General features: G+C 46.7%; 1 protein-coding gene across 4 annotated transcripts in view; it reads left to right on the forward strand.

The window, feature by feature from the left end:
* The first annotated feature begins 131 nt into the window (after positions 1-131).
* The window catches only part of LOC140917174 (cystathionine beta-synthase), a 54,065-nt gene continuing 39,868 nt past the window's right edge, over positions 132-14,328 (forward strand). The window contains exons 1-2 of one of the 4 annotated variants that reach the window (XM_073359410.1): positions 132-284; positions 12,352-12,403. Coding sequence is in view for 1 of the 4 variants with exons in the window: in XM_073359402.2 (XP_073215503.1) it covers positions 386-621 (236 nt within the window). In the remaining 3 variants the exon portion in view is untranslated. Of the gene's footprint in view, positions 285-339; positions 622-12,351; positions 12,404-14,328 lie in introns of those variants that run through there. The other 3 variants (XM_073359417.2, XM_073359426.2, XM_073359402.2) reach the window with 3 other exon arrangements.

Consider the following 14,328-nt stretch of genomic DNA (forward strand, 5'->3'; position numbering starts at 1 on the left):
CGGCCAGCTACACCCTCCCGCAGCAGACTCTAGCCCCGGCCGCACACAGGCGCGAGAGCGACTCTGCTTTTCTATTGGTGGGGCGTGTCCCCCTCCGCCCCCGGCCCGGCCAATCAGCGCGCGTTCCCTCTCCAAAAGCCGGAGAGGGGGAACGCCCGGGAGACTTCCCTTCGCACGCGCGCGGGGCACCAGCTGCGGGGCCGCGGCTGCTGCGGCGGCGTCTCATCCACGCGCAGCGGGACTCGGGCAGCTGCCGCGCCTCTCTTCCCGCCCGGCCGGGCCAGGCACGTGCGAGCGGCGTGCGGATGGGAGAGGTCGGACGTGGGGTAGCGGGCGGAGGGAGAAGCGGCCTGGGCAGCCCGCGGGCTTCCCGTTGGCCGGGGAGATGCGCCGCACTGCCGGGGTTTCGTCGTTGTTGCCCGATCTGCGTGTTCTTTGTGCGGGGCGTGTCTCTTCCCTGCCGCTTTCCGGTTGCATCAGCTTGTGCTGCAGCCGGTGGATGGGGTTGCCAGAGGTCAGGTTACCCAGGTGGCAGTCGTGGCGCTGGCGAATGGGTTTAGCTTTCTCCTCTCCCCCCTCCCTTCTTCGTCTGATTTGGAGATTTCCCGAAAGGGAGCGAAGGTATTCTCTGTGCCCCAGCCCCGCGCCATCGTTACATCGCTATATCCTCCCCCCCAAAATAAATACAGGCAATGGTGGAGATTGGAGTCAGCCGCCTCTCCTGCTGGATGCTGTAGGGTGAACGTTGATGCGATGGTCGGAGTTGGGGAACAAAGCTGTCTAGTTCTTGTTGCTTTGTCCTTCGGCCTTTAGGAAATTAACGGCGTGAAATAAACTGCTTGTGCTGGTTGAAATCTGGAGACTGTTATCCTGGTGGATGAGATTTTGACCAATTGCTATGATGATGAATATGTGTATGAATGTGTGATAGTGTTAGGCTGGCACATAGAGATATCAAGGTGCCAAGTTCCAGTCATTTTCTTTTATTCCAAGTCTTGCTGAAATCCTTGGTGCTCATAATATGCTGCCCTAGAAACAGGATCTCCTTTAGACACCTAGTGTGAACTAGAATTACAGATAGCTTTTGCAGATGGGATAGCAGTGGATAGCTTTCTACAGTTACTGTTCAGAGGGTAAATGGTGTTTGATTGGGTTTTGTTCTGGCAAAATTCCAGTGTATTAAATTCTAGTGTTTTTAAGATGGGTAAAGCTAATTAGAACATCATGCAATCTGCTGGACAGTAGAGAAAACATTTTTGGATGGAAAATCCTCTTATCAAGAAGATCTCTTGTGAATTAATTTATCAAAAATCTTATTTACTGTATTCATCTCAGTAGTGCTTATCCTGATAAAAGAAGGATAGTAAATATTGTCTTTCCACAGGCCTGTGGAATGTGTATTTTTAAAATGTATTTGGAGGTTATTTTGTTTCCTGGGGTGAGCAGAAAAACAGAAAGTGGTGGGAACTACTCTAGAAATGGATGATTTGCAAGTAATATTGATTGATGGAAGGTTTGTGATGCCCAGGGGTTAACATTTCTGTGGGAGGGCCACCAGAAATGTAAAGAAAAGTACAAATTTGGAGGGAAAGGCTGGGAGTTAACTGCTGGGAAGCCTACATCTGTTATTGAGTGAGTCTCGAAAGCTCATGCTCAAATAAATTGGTTAGTCTCTAAGGTGCCACAAGTCCTCCTTTTCTCCTTTGCCTGTTTGTTAGTGTATCGGTCATGTTTGGCTGCTTTGTTGTGTTAGTGTTCCAGTTTCTCTCCCTGTCCCTTACAGGCTTGGCACTAGTTCTTTGTCTCACCATCCTGGGCTTCCCTCTGCCAAAAACCCAAGGGCTCTTACATGTTGTTCTTACAACACTTATGTAGCTTGTTAAGGCTGGGGAATGTTTTGTGTGTTTTATACAACCCCCAGTACAGTGGGGACCTGAATATGATTGGGGCCTCTGAGAGCTACCACAGTAAAAATGATTATTCTAATACCAATAAAACATTATTGAATTGACCAGTAATAGATCTGATTCTCTCCCCCCCCCCCTTTTTAAAATAAATACAGTCCGTCATTTTTTCTGTATATCCCATATCTTTCTAAGTGCTTGGTCCTGCAAGGTGCTGAGCATGCTGGCCATAATCCAATGAAGTAACTAGCCTTGTGGTCCACTTTTAAATAAGTAATTGTTCTATTTATGTCAATGGGACTCTGGTGAATTGGAGTCAGAGTACTTCGCACCATGCAGGACTGAACACTCAATAAGGGGAAGGAAATTCCAGTGTAGTGAGGGGAGTGAAACAAGAGCCTGGAGACCTCATATATAATGAGAATAAAATGGATGAGGGGTAAAATGGAGGGAGATAAATTGGGATGGAGAAACAAGCACATGCTGCTGGGTGAAGGCGTTCTTTATAAAACTCGTAGTTGCTTAGTCTAGTAATTCTGGGAATAAGAGACCCCACCATGCACAAAGTTTAATGAGATCATTGCATACTGTTGCCTGAACAAGTATTATATGCTTTGATCCAAATGCGTGGGGATTCAGTTACCACAGTTCTACCTTATTGAGTGTGACTCAGCAACTCTTAAGTCTGTAATTTACCACATGCCATTGTGTGTGGGGTTGGAAAAGGAGGCATGTAACTCATTGCTTCTGTTTCAGTCACCTTGGTGATGCAGCAGCACTGCTGTAAAAATAAAAAGCCAAAATCCTGCTTTTTTTGTTTTAATATGGGTTTGAAGTTGTTACAGTGGATTTGTCATGATGTAGCTCTGCTTTTTGGCAAGCTTGCTTCAGTGTTGTCTCTCTGCCAAGGTATAAGCTCTGTTATGCTTAGCACATTAAGGAAATATATGTTAAAATTCTAACTTGAGGGTGTTACTCAGTGTTTAGTAACGCCTGACCATTTTAATTCCTTGAGGTGTTAGATTACAAGAAATGTCTCTACACCACATAACTTGTACGGGAAGCCTCTAAAAATGTTTTGCTTTGATTTTTAAAGAACAGTGCTGCTGAGTTAGCTTAATTTTTTGGCTAGTCCACTCATTACTGCTAATCTAAACTGTTTTCATGAGAAGCATTATGGCATTTCTCTGTATTTGCATCAAGTTCGTATTGTGTCTGAGGCTTTGACGTTATGCAAACTTAAACTTGTTTACCTAAAATCTGGTGGTTCTGGGTTTTGGTTGGTTGGTTTTTTTTTTTTTTTTTGCGGGGGGTGGGGTTTTTTAAAATTGATTTAGTTAAACTGATGCAACTTTATGTGGATACACTTAATTTCATTTTTAAACCTGGAGAACCAGGTACAAACAGATATACATATCCAGCGAGGGGTTTTCACTGGTTTAACTAAAGGTGTGATTTAGTTACAACTAGCTCAAGTTTGTGTACAGACTAGGTCTGAGAGTGCCTTACTCTTAGTCTCTCTACAAGAAACAGGTAATCCAGAACTGCTAACTGCACTTCTGTTCAGTAGGGACAGGTGCCCCTTTCCACCAGCATTCATTACAGATATTGCCCAAGTAAGAGATGTACCACAGGACTGTGGAACAGCAGCTGTTTAGTGAATTGCATGTGGAACTAGGAATTGAGATCAGAATTCCATTTCCTGCTCTCTGTAATCTTGGGCGAGTCACTTGATTTTTTTCTGTGCCTCCATTTCCCTACTTGTATAATGGAAGGAATAATACTTCCCGCCCTATGCTCTGTAAAGTACTCTGAGAGCTATACATTAGGAGCGTTATAGAAGTGCAGAGTATCTCTACATATTTATGCTCTGGGGAGGAAAGGTCAGATCTGCTGTTAGTATAAACAAAAGTAGTCCACTTAAATACAGAATTGGATAATGAAAGTTACCATCTCCAGATTAGGTACAGAAACTTTCCAGTCTCTTTTCTCTAATGCTCTCATGCTTTGATATTTGTACAGGAGTAGGGTTGCCAATTTTGGTTGAACGTATTCCTGGAGGTTTCATCAAATGACAGTCTTCAGTTAAAAAGATTAATCTTTAATTCCCGAAGACTCCCATAAAATCCAGGAGGTTTGGCAACCCTATACAGGAGTCTTGTTATGCAGAAAATCTGTTGGACTGTGTGTGTGTGTGTGTGTGTTTAAAAAACAAAACACTGGTCAGCAAGGTGATTTGACACACCCTCATGAGAAGTCCTGGTACTCAGTACACCAGTGTCTCTAGCTCCAGATCTGTATGCAGGAAGTCCTTTTTTCTGTGTGAAGTGTTAACCTGGGACATTTTGCTGAACTTGCTCTGAGTAGTTTGATACCCAATGTTGACCATTACTTTGCCATCAACCCTAGTTTTAACATCCTGGTAATGTTAAAGGGGCAGGGGAAAAAGGTTTTTATTTCAAGCCACAGGGGAGGTCTTGGATATATCAGTTCAGCACTGAGGAAGAATGATATTGATGCAGAGAAACAGCTGTGCATTCATCTTCATCTATAGGATAAGACTATTGCGAGAGAATTGGACTGAACAGCTTTGAACCCCAAAAGCCCCTCTGTACCTCTCTTGAGATGTACGTCTTCCACAGAGCCATAGTATAATTCAGGTAGGCCCCACTCCAGCAAAGCACCTTTGGCTTCAATTGGACTACTTGTTTAAGATTAAGCATATGCTGAGTCATGGCCCTAGAGTCCTTCCTGAGTTTGCCTCTTGTGGGTGTTTATAAGTCACCAAATGCTGCAATATCTGAGTATCAGAAAGTTTAGAAGATTCTTGGAAAACCACAGTTATACACTAGTTTAATGAGACTTCAGATTTCTCTGCTTTCCCACTTCGGTACCTGCAGTACAGTCAGGTCATCTTTTCTGTGTCAAGAGGCACAGATTGGCTGTTGCCTGGGATGTAACAAGACAGTTTCTTCTAGCCCTGGTCTACACTAGGACTTTAGGTCGAATTTAGCAGCGTTAAATCGATTTAAACCTGCACCCGTCCACACAGTGAAGCCCTTTATTTCGACTTAAAGGGCTCTTAAAATAAATTTCCTTACTCCACCCCTGACAAGTGGATTAGCGCTTAAATCGACGTTCCCGGCTCGAATTTGGGGTACTGTGGACACAATTCGATGGTATTGGCCTCCGGGAGCTATCCCAGAGTGCTCCATTCTGGACAGCACTCTCAACTCAGATGCACTGGCCAGGTAGACAGGAAAAGAACTGCAAACTTTTGAATCTCATTTCCTGTTTGGCCAGCGTGGCAAGCTGCAGGTGACCATGCAGAGCTCATCAGCACAGGTGACCATGATGGAGTCCCAGAATCGCAAAAGAGCTCCAGCATGGACCGAACGGGAGGTACAGGATCTGATCACTGTTTGGGGAGAGGAATCCGTGCTATCAGAACTCCGTTCCAGTTTTCGAAATGCCAAAACCTTTGTGAAAATCTCCCAGGGCATGAAGGACAGAGGCCATAACAGGGACCCGAAGCAGTGCCGCTTGAAACTGAAGGAGCTGAGGCAAGCCTACCAGAAAACCAGAGAGGCGAACAGCCGCTCTGGGTCAGAGCCCCAAACATGCCGCTTCTATGATGAGCTGCATGCCATTTTAGGGGGTTCAGCCACCACTACCCCAGCCGTGTTGTTTGACTCCTTCAATGGAGATGGAGGCAATATGGAAGCAGGTTTTGGGGACGAAGAAGATGATAGCTCACAGCAAGCAAGCGGAGAAACTGGTTTTCCCGACAGCCAGGAACTGTTTCTCACCCTAGACCTGGAGCCAGTACCCCCCGAACCCACCCAAGGCTGCCTCCTGGACCCAGCAGGCGGAGAAGGGACCTCTGGTGAGTGTACCTTTTAAAATGCTATATATGGTTTAAAAGCAAGCATGTGAAAGGATTACTTTGCCCTGGCATTTGCGGTTCTCCTAGATGTAGTCCTAAAGCCTTTGCAAAAGGTTTCTGGGGAGGGCAGCCTTATTGTGTCCTTCATGGTAGGACACTTTACCACTCCAGGCCAGTAACACGTACTCGGGAATCACTGTAGACAAAGCATTGCAGTGTATGTTTGCTGGCATTCAACCAAAATCCGTTCTTTATCTCTCTGTGTTATCCTCAGGAGAGTGAGATATAATTCATGGTCACCTGGTTGAAATAGAGTGCTTTTCTTCAGGGAACACTCAGAGGAGCCCATTCCTGCTGGGCTGTTTGCCTGTGGCTAAACAGAAATGTTCCCCGCTGTTAGCCACAGGGAGGGGGGAAGGTTGAGGAGGTAGTCACGCGGTGGAAGGAGGCAAAATGCGACCTTGTAACGAAAGCACATGTGCTATGTATGTAATGTTAACAGCAAGGTTTACCCTGAAAGAGTGTAGCGACTGTTTTATAAAATGTGTCTTTTTAAATACCGCTGTCCCTTTTTTTTTCTCCACCAGCTGCATGTGTTTCAATGATCACAGGATCTTCTCCTTCCCAGAGGCTAGTGAAGCTTAGAAAGAAAAAAAAAACGCACTCGCGATGAAATGTTCTCCGAGCTCATGCTGTCCTCCCACACTGACAGAGCACAGACGAATGCGTGGAGGCAAATAATGTCAGAGTGCAGGAAAGCACAAAATGACTGGGAGGACAGGTGGCGGACTGAAGAGAGTAAGTGGCAGGCTGAAGACAGGGCTGAAGCTCAAATGTGGCGGCAGCGTGATGAGAGGAGGCAGGATTCAATGCTGAGGCTGCTGCAGGACCAAACCAGTATGCTCCAGTGTATGGTTGAGCTGCAGCAAAGGCAGCTGGAGCACAGACTGCCACTGCAGCCCCTCTGTAACCAACCGCCCTCCTCCCCAAGTTCCATAGCCTCCACACCCAGACGCCCAAGAACGCGGTGGGGGGGCCTCCGGCCAACCAGCCACTCCACCACAGAGGATTGCCCAAAAAAAAGAAGGCTGTCATTCAATAAATTTTAAAGTTGTAAACTTTTAAAGTGCTGTGCTTAAAGTGCTGTGTGGCATTTTCCTTCCCTCCTCCACCACCCCTCCTGGGATACCTTGGTAGTCATCTCCCTATTTGTGTGATGAATGAATAACGAATGCATGACTGTGAAGCAGCAATGACTTTATTGCCTCTGCAAGCGGTGATTAAAGGGAGGAGGGGAGGGTGGTTAGCTTACAGGGAAGTAGAGTGAACCAAGGGGCGGGGGGTTTCATCAAGGAGAAACAAACAGAACTTTCACACCATAGCCTGGCCAGTCATGAAACTGGTTTTCAAAGCTTCTCTGATGCGTACCGCGCCCTCCTGTGCTCTTCTAACTGCCCTGGTGTCTGGCTGCGCGTAACCAGCAGCCAGGCGATTTGCCTCAACCTCCCACCCCGCCATAAACGTCTCCCCCTTACTCTCACAGATATTGTGGAGCACACAGCAAGCAGTAATAACAGTGGGAATATTGGTTTTGCTGAGGTCTAAGCGAGTCAGTAAACTGCGCCAGCGCGCCTTTAAACGTCCAAATGCACATTCTACCACCATTCTGCACTTGCTCAGCTTGTAGTTGAACAGCTCCTGACTACTGTCCAGGCTGCCTGTGTACGGCTTCATGAGCCATGGCATTAAGGGGTAGGCTGGGTCCCCAAGGATACATATAGGCATTTCAACATCCCCAACAGTTATTTTCTGGTCTGGGAATAAAGTCCCTTCCTGCAGCTTTTGAAACAGACCAGAGTTCCTGAAGATGCGAGCATCATGCACCTTTCCCGGCCATCCCACGTTGATGTTGGTGAAACGTCCCTTGTGATCCACCAGAGCTTGCAGCACTATCGAAAAGTACCCCTTGCGGTTTATGTACTCGGCGGCTTGGTGCTCCGGTGCCAAGATAGGGATATGGGTTCCGTCTATAGCCCCACCACAGTTAGGGAATCCCATTGCAGCAAAGCCATCCACTATGACCTGCACATTTCCCAGGGTCACTACCCTTGATATCAGCAGATCTTTGATTGCGTGAGCTACTTGCATCACAGCAGCCCCCACAGTAGATTTGCCCACTCCAAATTGATTCCCAACTGACCGGTAGCTGTCTGGCGTTGCAAGCTTCCACAGGGCTATCGCCACTCGCTTCTCAACTGTGAGGGCTGCTCTCATCCTGGTATTCATGCGCTTCAGGGCAGGGGAAAGCAAGTCACAAAGTTCCATGAAAGTGCCCTTACGCATGAGAAAGTTTCGCAGCCACTGGGAATCGTCCCAGACCCGCAACACTATGCGGTTCCACCAGTCTGTGCTTGTTTCCCGAGCCCAGAATCGGCGTTCCACAGCATGAACCTGCCCCATTAGCACCATGATGCATGCATTGGCAGGACCCATGCTTTCAGAGAAATCTGTGTCCATGTCCTGATCACTCACGGGACCGCGCTGACGTCGCCTCCTTGCCCGGTATCGCGTTGCCATGTTCTGGTGCTGCATATACTGGTGGATAATGCGTGTGGTGGTTAATGTGCTCCTAATTGCCAAAATGAGCTCAGCGGCCTCCATGCTTGCCTTGGTATGGCGTCCGCACAGAAAAAAGGCGCGGAACGATTGTCTGCCGTTGCTCTGACGGAGGGAGGGGTGACTGACGACACGGCTTACAGGTTTGGCTTCAGGGAGCTAAAATCAACAAAGGGTGTGCCTGTACATCAAGGAGTATTTCAGGCAGGAATGCACGGAGGGTTCCAATAAGAAATGGTGCACCTAAGTTATCGTTGTTATTGGAACAAGGAGGTTAGCCTGGCCTCTGATTGATACATGGCTAGATTTACCTCGCTGCACCTTCTCTGTGAGTAACTGCAGTGTGATCTAGACAGGGGAGGAGGAAAATGAGTACAAAACAAATCTGGTCTATTTCTTGTTCTGACCCACTCCCTCTATCTTTTACATCTTTGGCTGGCAGCAGACGGTGCAGAAGGACTGCATGCCATCCACATCTCATGGCTGCTTGGCAGAAGATGGTACAGTACGACTGCTAGCCATCTTCATCTCTTGCCTGCCTGGCATAAGATGGTACAATACGACTGCTAGCAATCCTCATCTCTTGCCTGTCCGGCAGAAGATGGTACAGTACGACTGCTAGCAATCCGTATCGCCTGCCTGCTCACCATAAGACGGTTCAATAGGACTGACTGCAGGACTAAAGAGAATGACCTGGTCAAGTCGCTCCAAATTTAGTCCCTGCGCCCATGTCTGCCCAGGCGCTCCCAGCTGACGTGGCCAGGAGCACCTTGGACACGATGATGACGGCTACCAGTCATATTGCACCGTCTGCTGCCAGAAGGCAATGGGTTGCTGCTACTGTGTAGCAATGCTGTACCACGTCTGTCAGCACCCAGGAGACATACGGTGACGGTTACCTGAGCGGGCTCCATGCTTGCCGTGGTATGGCGTCTGCACAGGTAACTCAGGAAAAAAGGCGCGAAACGATTGTCTGCCCTTGCTTTCACGGAGGGAGGGAGGGAACGGGGGCCTGACGACACGTACCCAGAACCACCCGCGACAATGTTTTAGCCCCATCAGAGTGCTCCATTGTGAGTGCTCTGGACAGCACTCTCAGATGCCCGATTGTTTGCCATTGCTCTGACGCTGGGAGGGGCGCTTACAGGGTTGGCTTCAGGGAGCTAAAATCAACAAAGGGGGTGGCTTTACATCAAGGAGTATTTCAGGCAGGACTTCACGGAGGGTTCCAATAAGAAATGGTGCACCTAAGTTATTGTCGTTATTGGAACAAGAAGGTTAGCCTGGCCTCTGATTGATACATGGCTAGATTTACCTCGCTGCACCTTCTCTGTAAGTGACTGCAGTGTGATCTAGAAGAATGAGTCCCCTAGACAGGGGAGGGGGGGAAGCAAATGAGTACAAAACAAATCTGGTCTATTTCTTGTTTTGATCCACTCCCTCTATCTTTTACATCTTTGGCTGGCAGCAGACGGTGCAGAAGGACTGCATGCCATCCACATCTCATGGCTGCTCGGCAGAAGATGGTACAGTACGACTGCTAGCAGTCCGTATCGCCTGCCCGCTCACCATAAGACGGTTCAATAGGACTGACTGCAGGACTAAAGAGAATGACCTGCTCAAGTCACTCCAAATTTAGTCCCTGCGCCCATGTCTGCCCAGGCGCTCCTGATCGACCTCACAGAGGCGACCAGGAGCACCTCAGACATGACGATGACGGCTACCAGTCGTACTGTACCGTCTGCTGCCACAAGGCAAGGGGTTGCTGCTACTGTGTAGCAATGCCGTACCACGTCTGCCAGCACCCAGGAGACATAGGGTGACGGTTACCTGAGCGGGCTCCATGCTTGCCGTGGTATGACGTCTGCACAGGTAACTCAGGAAAAAAGGCGCGAAACGATTGTCTGCCCTTGCTTTCATGGGGAGAGGGAGGGAGGGAACGGGGGCCTGACGATATGTACCCAGAACCACCCGCGACAATGTTTTAGCCCCATCAGGCATTGGGATATCAACCCAGAATTCCAATGGGCAGCGGAGACTGCGGGAACTGTGGGATAGCTACCCACAGTGCAACGCTCCGGAAGTCGACGCTTGCCTCAGTACTGTGGAAGCGCTCCGCCAAGTTAATGCACTTAATGCACTTAGAGCATTTTCTGTGGGGACACACACACTCGAATATATAAAACCGATTTCTAAAAAACCGACTTCTATAAATTCGACCTAATTTCGTAGTGTAGACATACCCCTAGTCTCTGGGAGAAGGGTGCATTCTTAACCAGAGCACTCTTCTCTGTGCTTTGTTTCTAGAATGTGACTTTCAGAAGCACTCTGTGTTGGCCTAACTCTGCTCCCATTGAAGTCAATTGAAGTTTTCTCATTGACTTCAGTGAGAGCAGAGTAAGGCCAGCTCTGAGGTGCTTTTGAGAATCCCACCCCAACGAGTAAAGGGATTAAGAAATGCAGTGTGTATCAGCAGTACGTGTACCTGCCTCTGAAGGCCTTGCTAACTGATCTGACTCAGATGTTTGGGGCCACTAGATACTGACATCAAACTGCTCTTTCCATCTTCCACCTCTTTCTGTAGCAAACTCAAGTCAAGAACTAGGATAAATGGCAGAGAAATATAGTCCCATTCTCCAGACAAGGCATGATGGAGTCCTGCACCCTACTTTCTACTTAGCATTCAGCCCTCAGATAGCCATCAGATCTCACTCATAAACCTGTTTGGTTGTGTTTTGTTTTGTTTTTGGACAACTTAACTTCAGCTTCAGGTGCGATGTTAGATCTTATGTGGGAACTTTATTTTATTTTATTTTTTTTATTTTGTGGATGTTTAACGCGCACACACTGCGTCAGATAAATAGCCTTGGAAATGGACTTCTTGTACAATGAGGGGGAAAGTACAATGCAGACAGTGTCAGGAACAGTTTCCTAGTCTGGTCTTCAACCCTGTTCTGTAGGGACCTACCCTAGGGACAGAAAGGCATTTGAGTTTTCACTCAGTCTGAACTCCCCATGGAGGTGCCAGTTGGGATGTGGATGGTTGTCACACTGGTGATCTCAGTCCAGATCCCAGTGATCAGAGTGACAACTTTTAGCCCCTGCTGGCGTAGTTGGGACTCAAACTGGTGCCCTTGAGATCTCTCCAGCAATCTATTGAGCCACTCCAGTGGCCTGGCTGGCACTGATATGGAAAGCAAAGTTCAGAGCAGGCTGCTAGCTGAAGAAAATTCCAAGTAAAGGAGTGAGCAGAAGATCTGTTTTTAAGTAGGTATTGTGAGGGGGGAATATAAGAGGAAGGAGATAATGGATATCTCCATGAATAGGGGGTGTCTCTGAGAGAATGGGCTTCCTTACAACCAGGGGTGCTGGACCGATTTTTACAGTGGGGGTGCCGAGAGCCATTGAACCAAACTGTAAATCCTGTAAATGAAGGAAACCACTTCAACCCAAGAGGTGTGACAACACCCCCAGCACCTCTAGTTCCAGCACCTGGGCTCACAACCCTGTTTCAATGGGGGCAGCAGGCTGCAAATATACTTTTTCTCCAGCACATAGATACAAGCTCTTCTGTAGCAAATATTCAAGCATATCACTCTTTTATACATCTGGAAGCGATGTAGCAACCAGGCTTAAAAGCTTTATGCACAGACTGAATAATCTGAATTGGTCCAGAGTTTCTGCTACAGACCAGTCTACTGCCTTCCCTTTGCATAGCCATTGCTCAAGGTGACTTGGCGAAATCAGAGCCCAGTGATGGAAGCTGTCTCTTTGCTGTTTGTTGCTACAATATACAACCTTTCTGTTCTTTACCCACTGCAGCCAGCCAAATGGCACTTTTCAAAGATGGCATTACTTGTTTCTATATTGTACACACAGAGAAGGTTGTTCTTTCTCTTTAAGAAGAGTCTTTCAAAACATTTTTTTTCTCATTTTTTGTTTTAGGAGAACAAACTGTATTGGAGACCCCTGAAGCAAAAAGTTTAAGGCATTGGTGGTAAGTTTCAGGTTCATAATTGACCCTCTTACAGAAGCACTTAGTATCACTAATAAAATAAGCAAATCCCTTCCTGTTGGGCAAACTCTCACTGCCTTCCTCCTTGTTTGAATATAACAAAGGTATTGGCTGTTCCAGAACTCAGTGTTCTCACTGTGTGTGCTTTGCAAACACACACATCAACTATAAATCCTGTAGACACATAATCTTGTGTATGTACATAGAGGCCAACTGTTTCATCAATCATATGTATATCTACATGTGCCTCAGAGGAAGTCCTAAAATCTCTAGAATAAGTTTATTATACTAAAACTATCATGATATTGTGGATTGGTATATCAGGACTTCGTATGAATATAACAACATGCGGAGTCCCACTGGGTAGCTGGAAATGTCCAGTTTCCCAGTGATATAAAATTCCAGTTTTTAACCCCTTATGGCTGTCAAATATCAGGCTTCATACTGGTACTTACTACTTGTCTAGGACTAAACATGCCCTGTCTTAGGTTTAGGTATGTGCTGTCTTTTTAATTTTTTGTTTTGTGGAGGGCGGGAAAGGGAAATTAAAAACATTTGGGAGAAATTAAAAACACTTCTCGAAGTGTGGCTTTGTTTTGGGGGAGTGGAGGGGAGAGAAGAGGGGGGTTAATGGTGACTGTTTAAAACTGCTTAAATGCTTGGAGTGTAAGAATCCGCTCCAGGGAGATGGATTAGTGGGCCGAAGCCATGTTTTCATCAGTGGTGCATGATCAGTAAAATTCAGAATAACATTTTAGAATCATCACACGGTTCCAGTGTCTCGTGGTTCTCCAGTTTATTAAATGAATATCCCCTCCAGATACATGACATGTGTCTGTTTATATTATAGTGGCACTGAGGGACCCTGATCAGGATTGCGGCCCCATTGTGCTTAGGTGCTGTACAGCCGTAGAAGTAGTTGTAAAAATATTAAGAAAAAGCAGAGACACTTTCAAAGACTTAAGCCAGATACTTTTTCTAGCTGCCAAACATACAACTATGAAGGCATGGGGACAAGTCCCAATCATGCCATAATAAACAGTTGGCTGGACTTTGAGAAATTAACTTTATATAGGCTTAGACTAGCTTATAAAGCATGGAGTTCCTTTTTGGATTTTGCCTTCTAACACTGGAGATGTTTATTTTGATACATGTAGGCAGTACTAGCTTACAACTGAGAAGAACTCTCAACAGATCTTTTCCATACCATACTTGGGCTTGTTTGCTCCTTCCCCTGGGAGGGGCCAAAGGGGGAGCATTTCTCCTAGCTTTTGCTTTTCCTTGGGGAGTTTTCTCCAGATTGCTTCATTGGAGGAGAAGTTTGTAGGGCTGCTCAGTGCTGTGCTTCTCCGAACACCTACGTTTGGTAGCCCCATCAGTACTTCCAGCAGGACTGCAGCTTCTCCTTAAGGCCACTGAGCTAAGGAACTACAAACAGAAAATATCTGTCTTCCCCTGCTCTCATTGCTTGGGCCTGCTCTGCCCTGCAGTTTGGTGGGCGTAAGCGACTTGCATCATCCTAGTTGTGCATATACACCTCTACCCTGATATAACACATGCTCTGGGGGGTGGGGCTGCTTTAATAACAGAAGTGCTTGAGACCAATACAAGTTCGATATAACGCGGTTTCACCTATAACGTGGTACGATTTTTTGGGCTCCCGAAGACCACGTTATATCGGGGTAGAGGTGCATTTACATTAAAATTTGTCTCGTGCCAACGTAAGCACCTTGTTACAGCAACACAATAACTGTATGTCCACCTTTGTTGGATATAAATAAGGGGGAAACACATGAAAAATAAGGGATAACACTTCATTTTAAACAACATTTTAAAGAAATTTTTCCCTTAGTATGTTGTGTATTTGTTTTCCTTGGGTGTTCATTTCTGTTGCCCTCAGGTATACA

Source organism: Lepidochelys kempii, chromosome 1, assembly GCF_965140285.1.
Source record: "Lepidochelys kempii isolate rLepKem1 chromosome 1, rLepKem1.hap1, whole genome shotgun sequence".
In the NCBI taxonomy this organism is placed as follows: Eukaryota; Metazoa; Chordata; order Testudines; family Cheloniidae; genus Lepidochelys; species Lepidochelys kempii.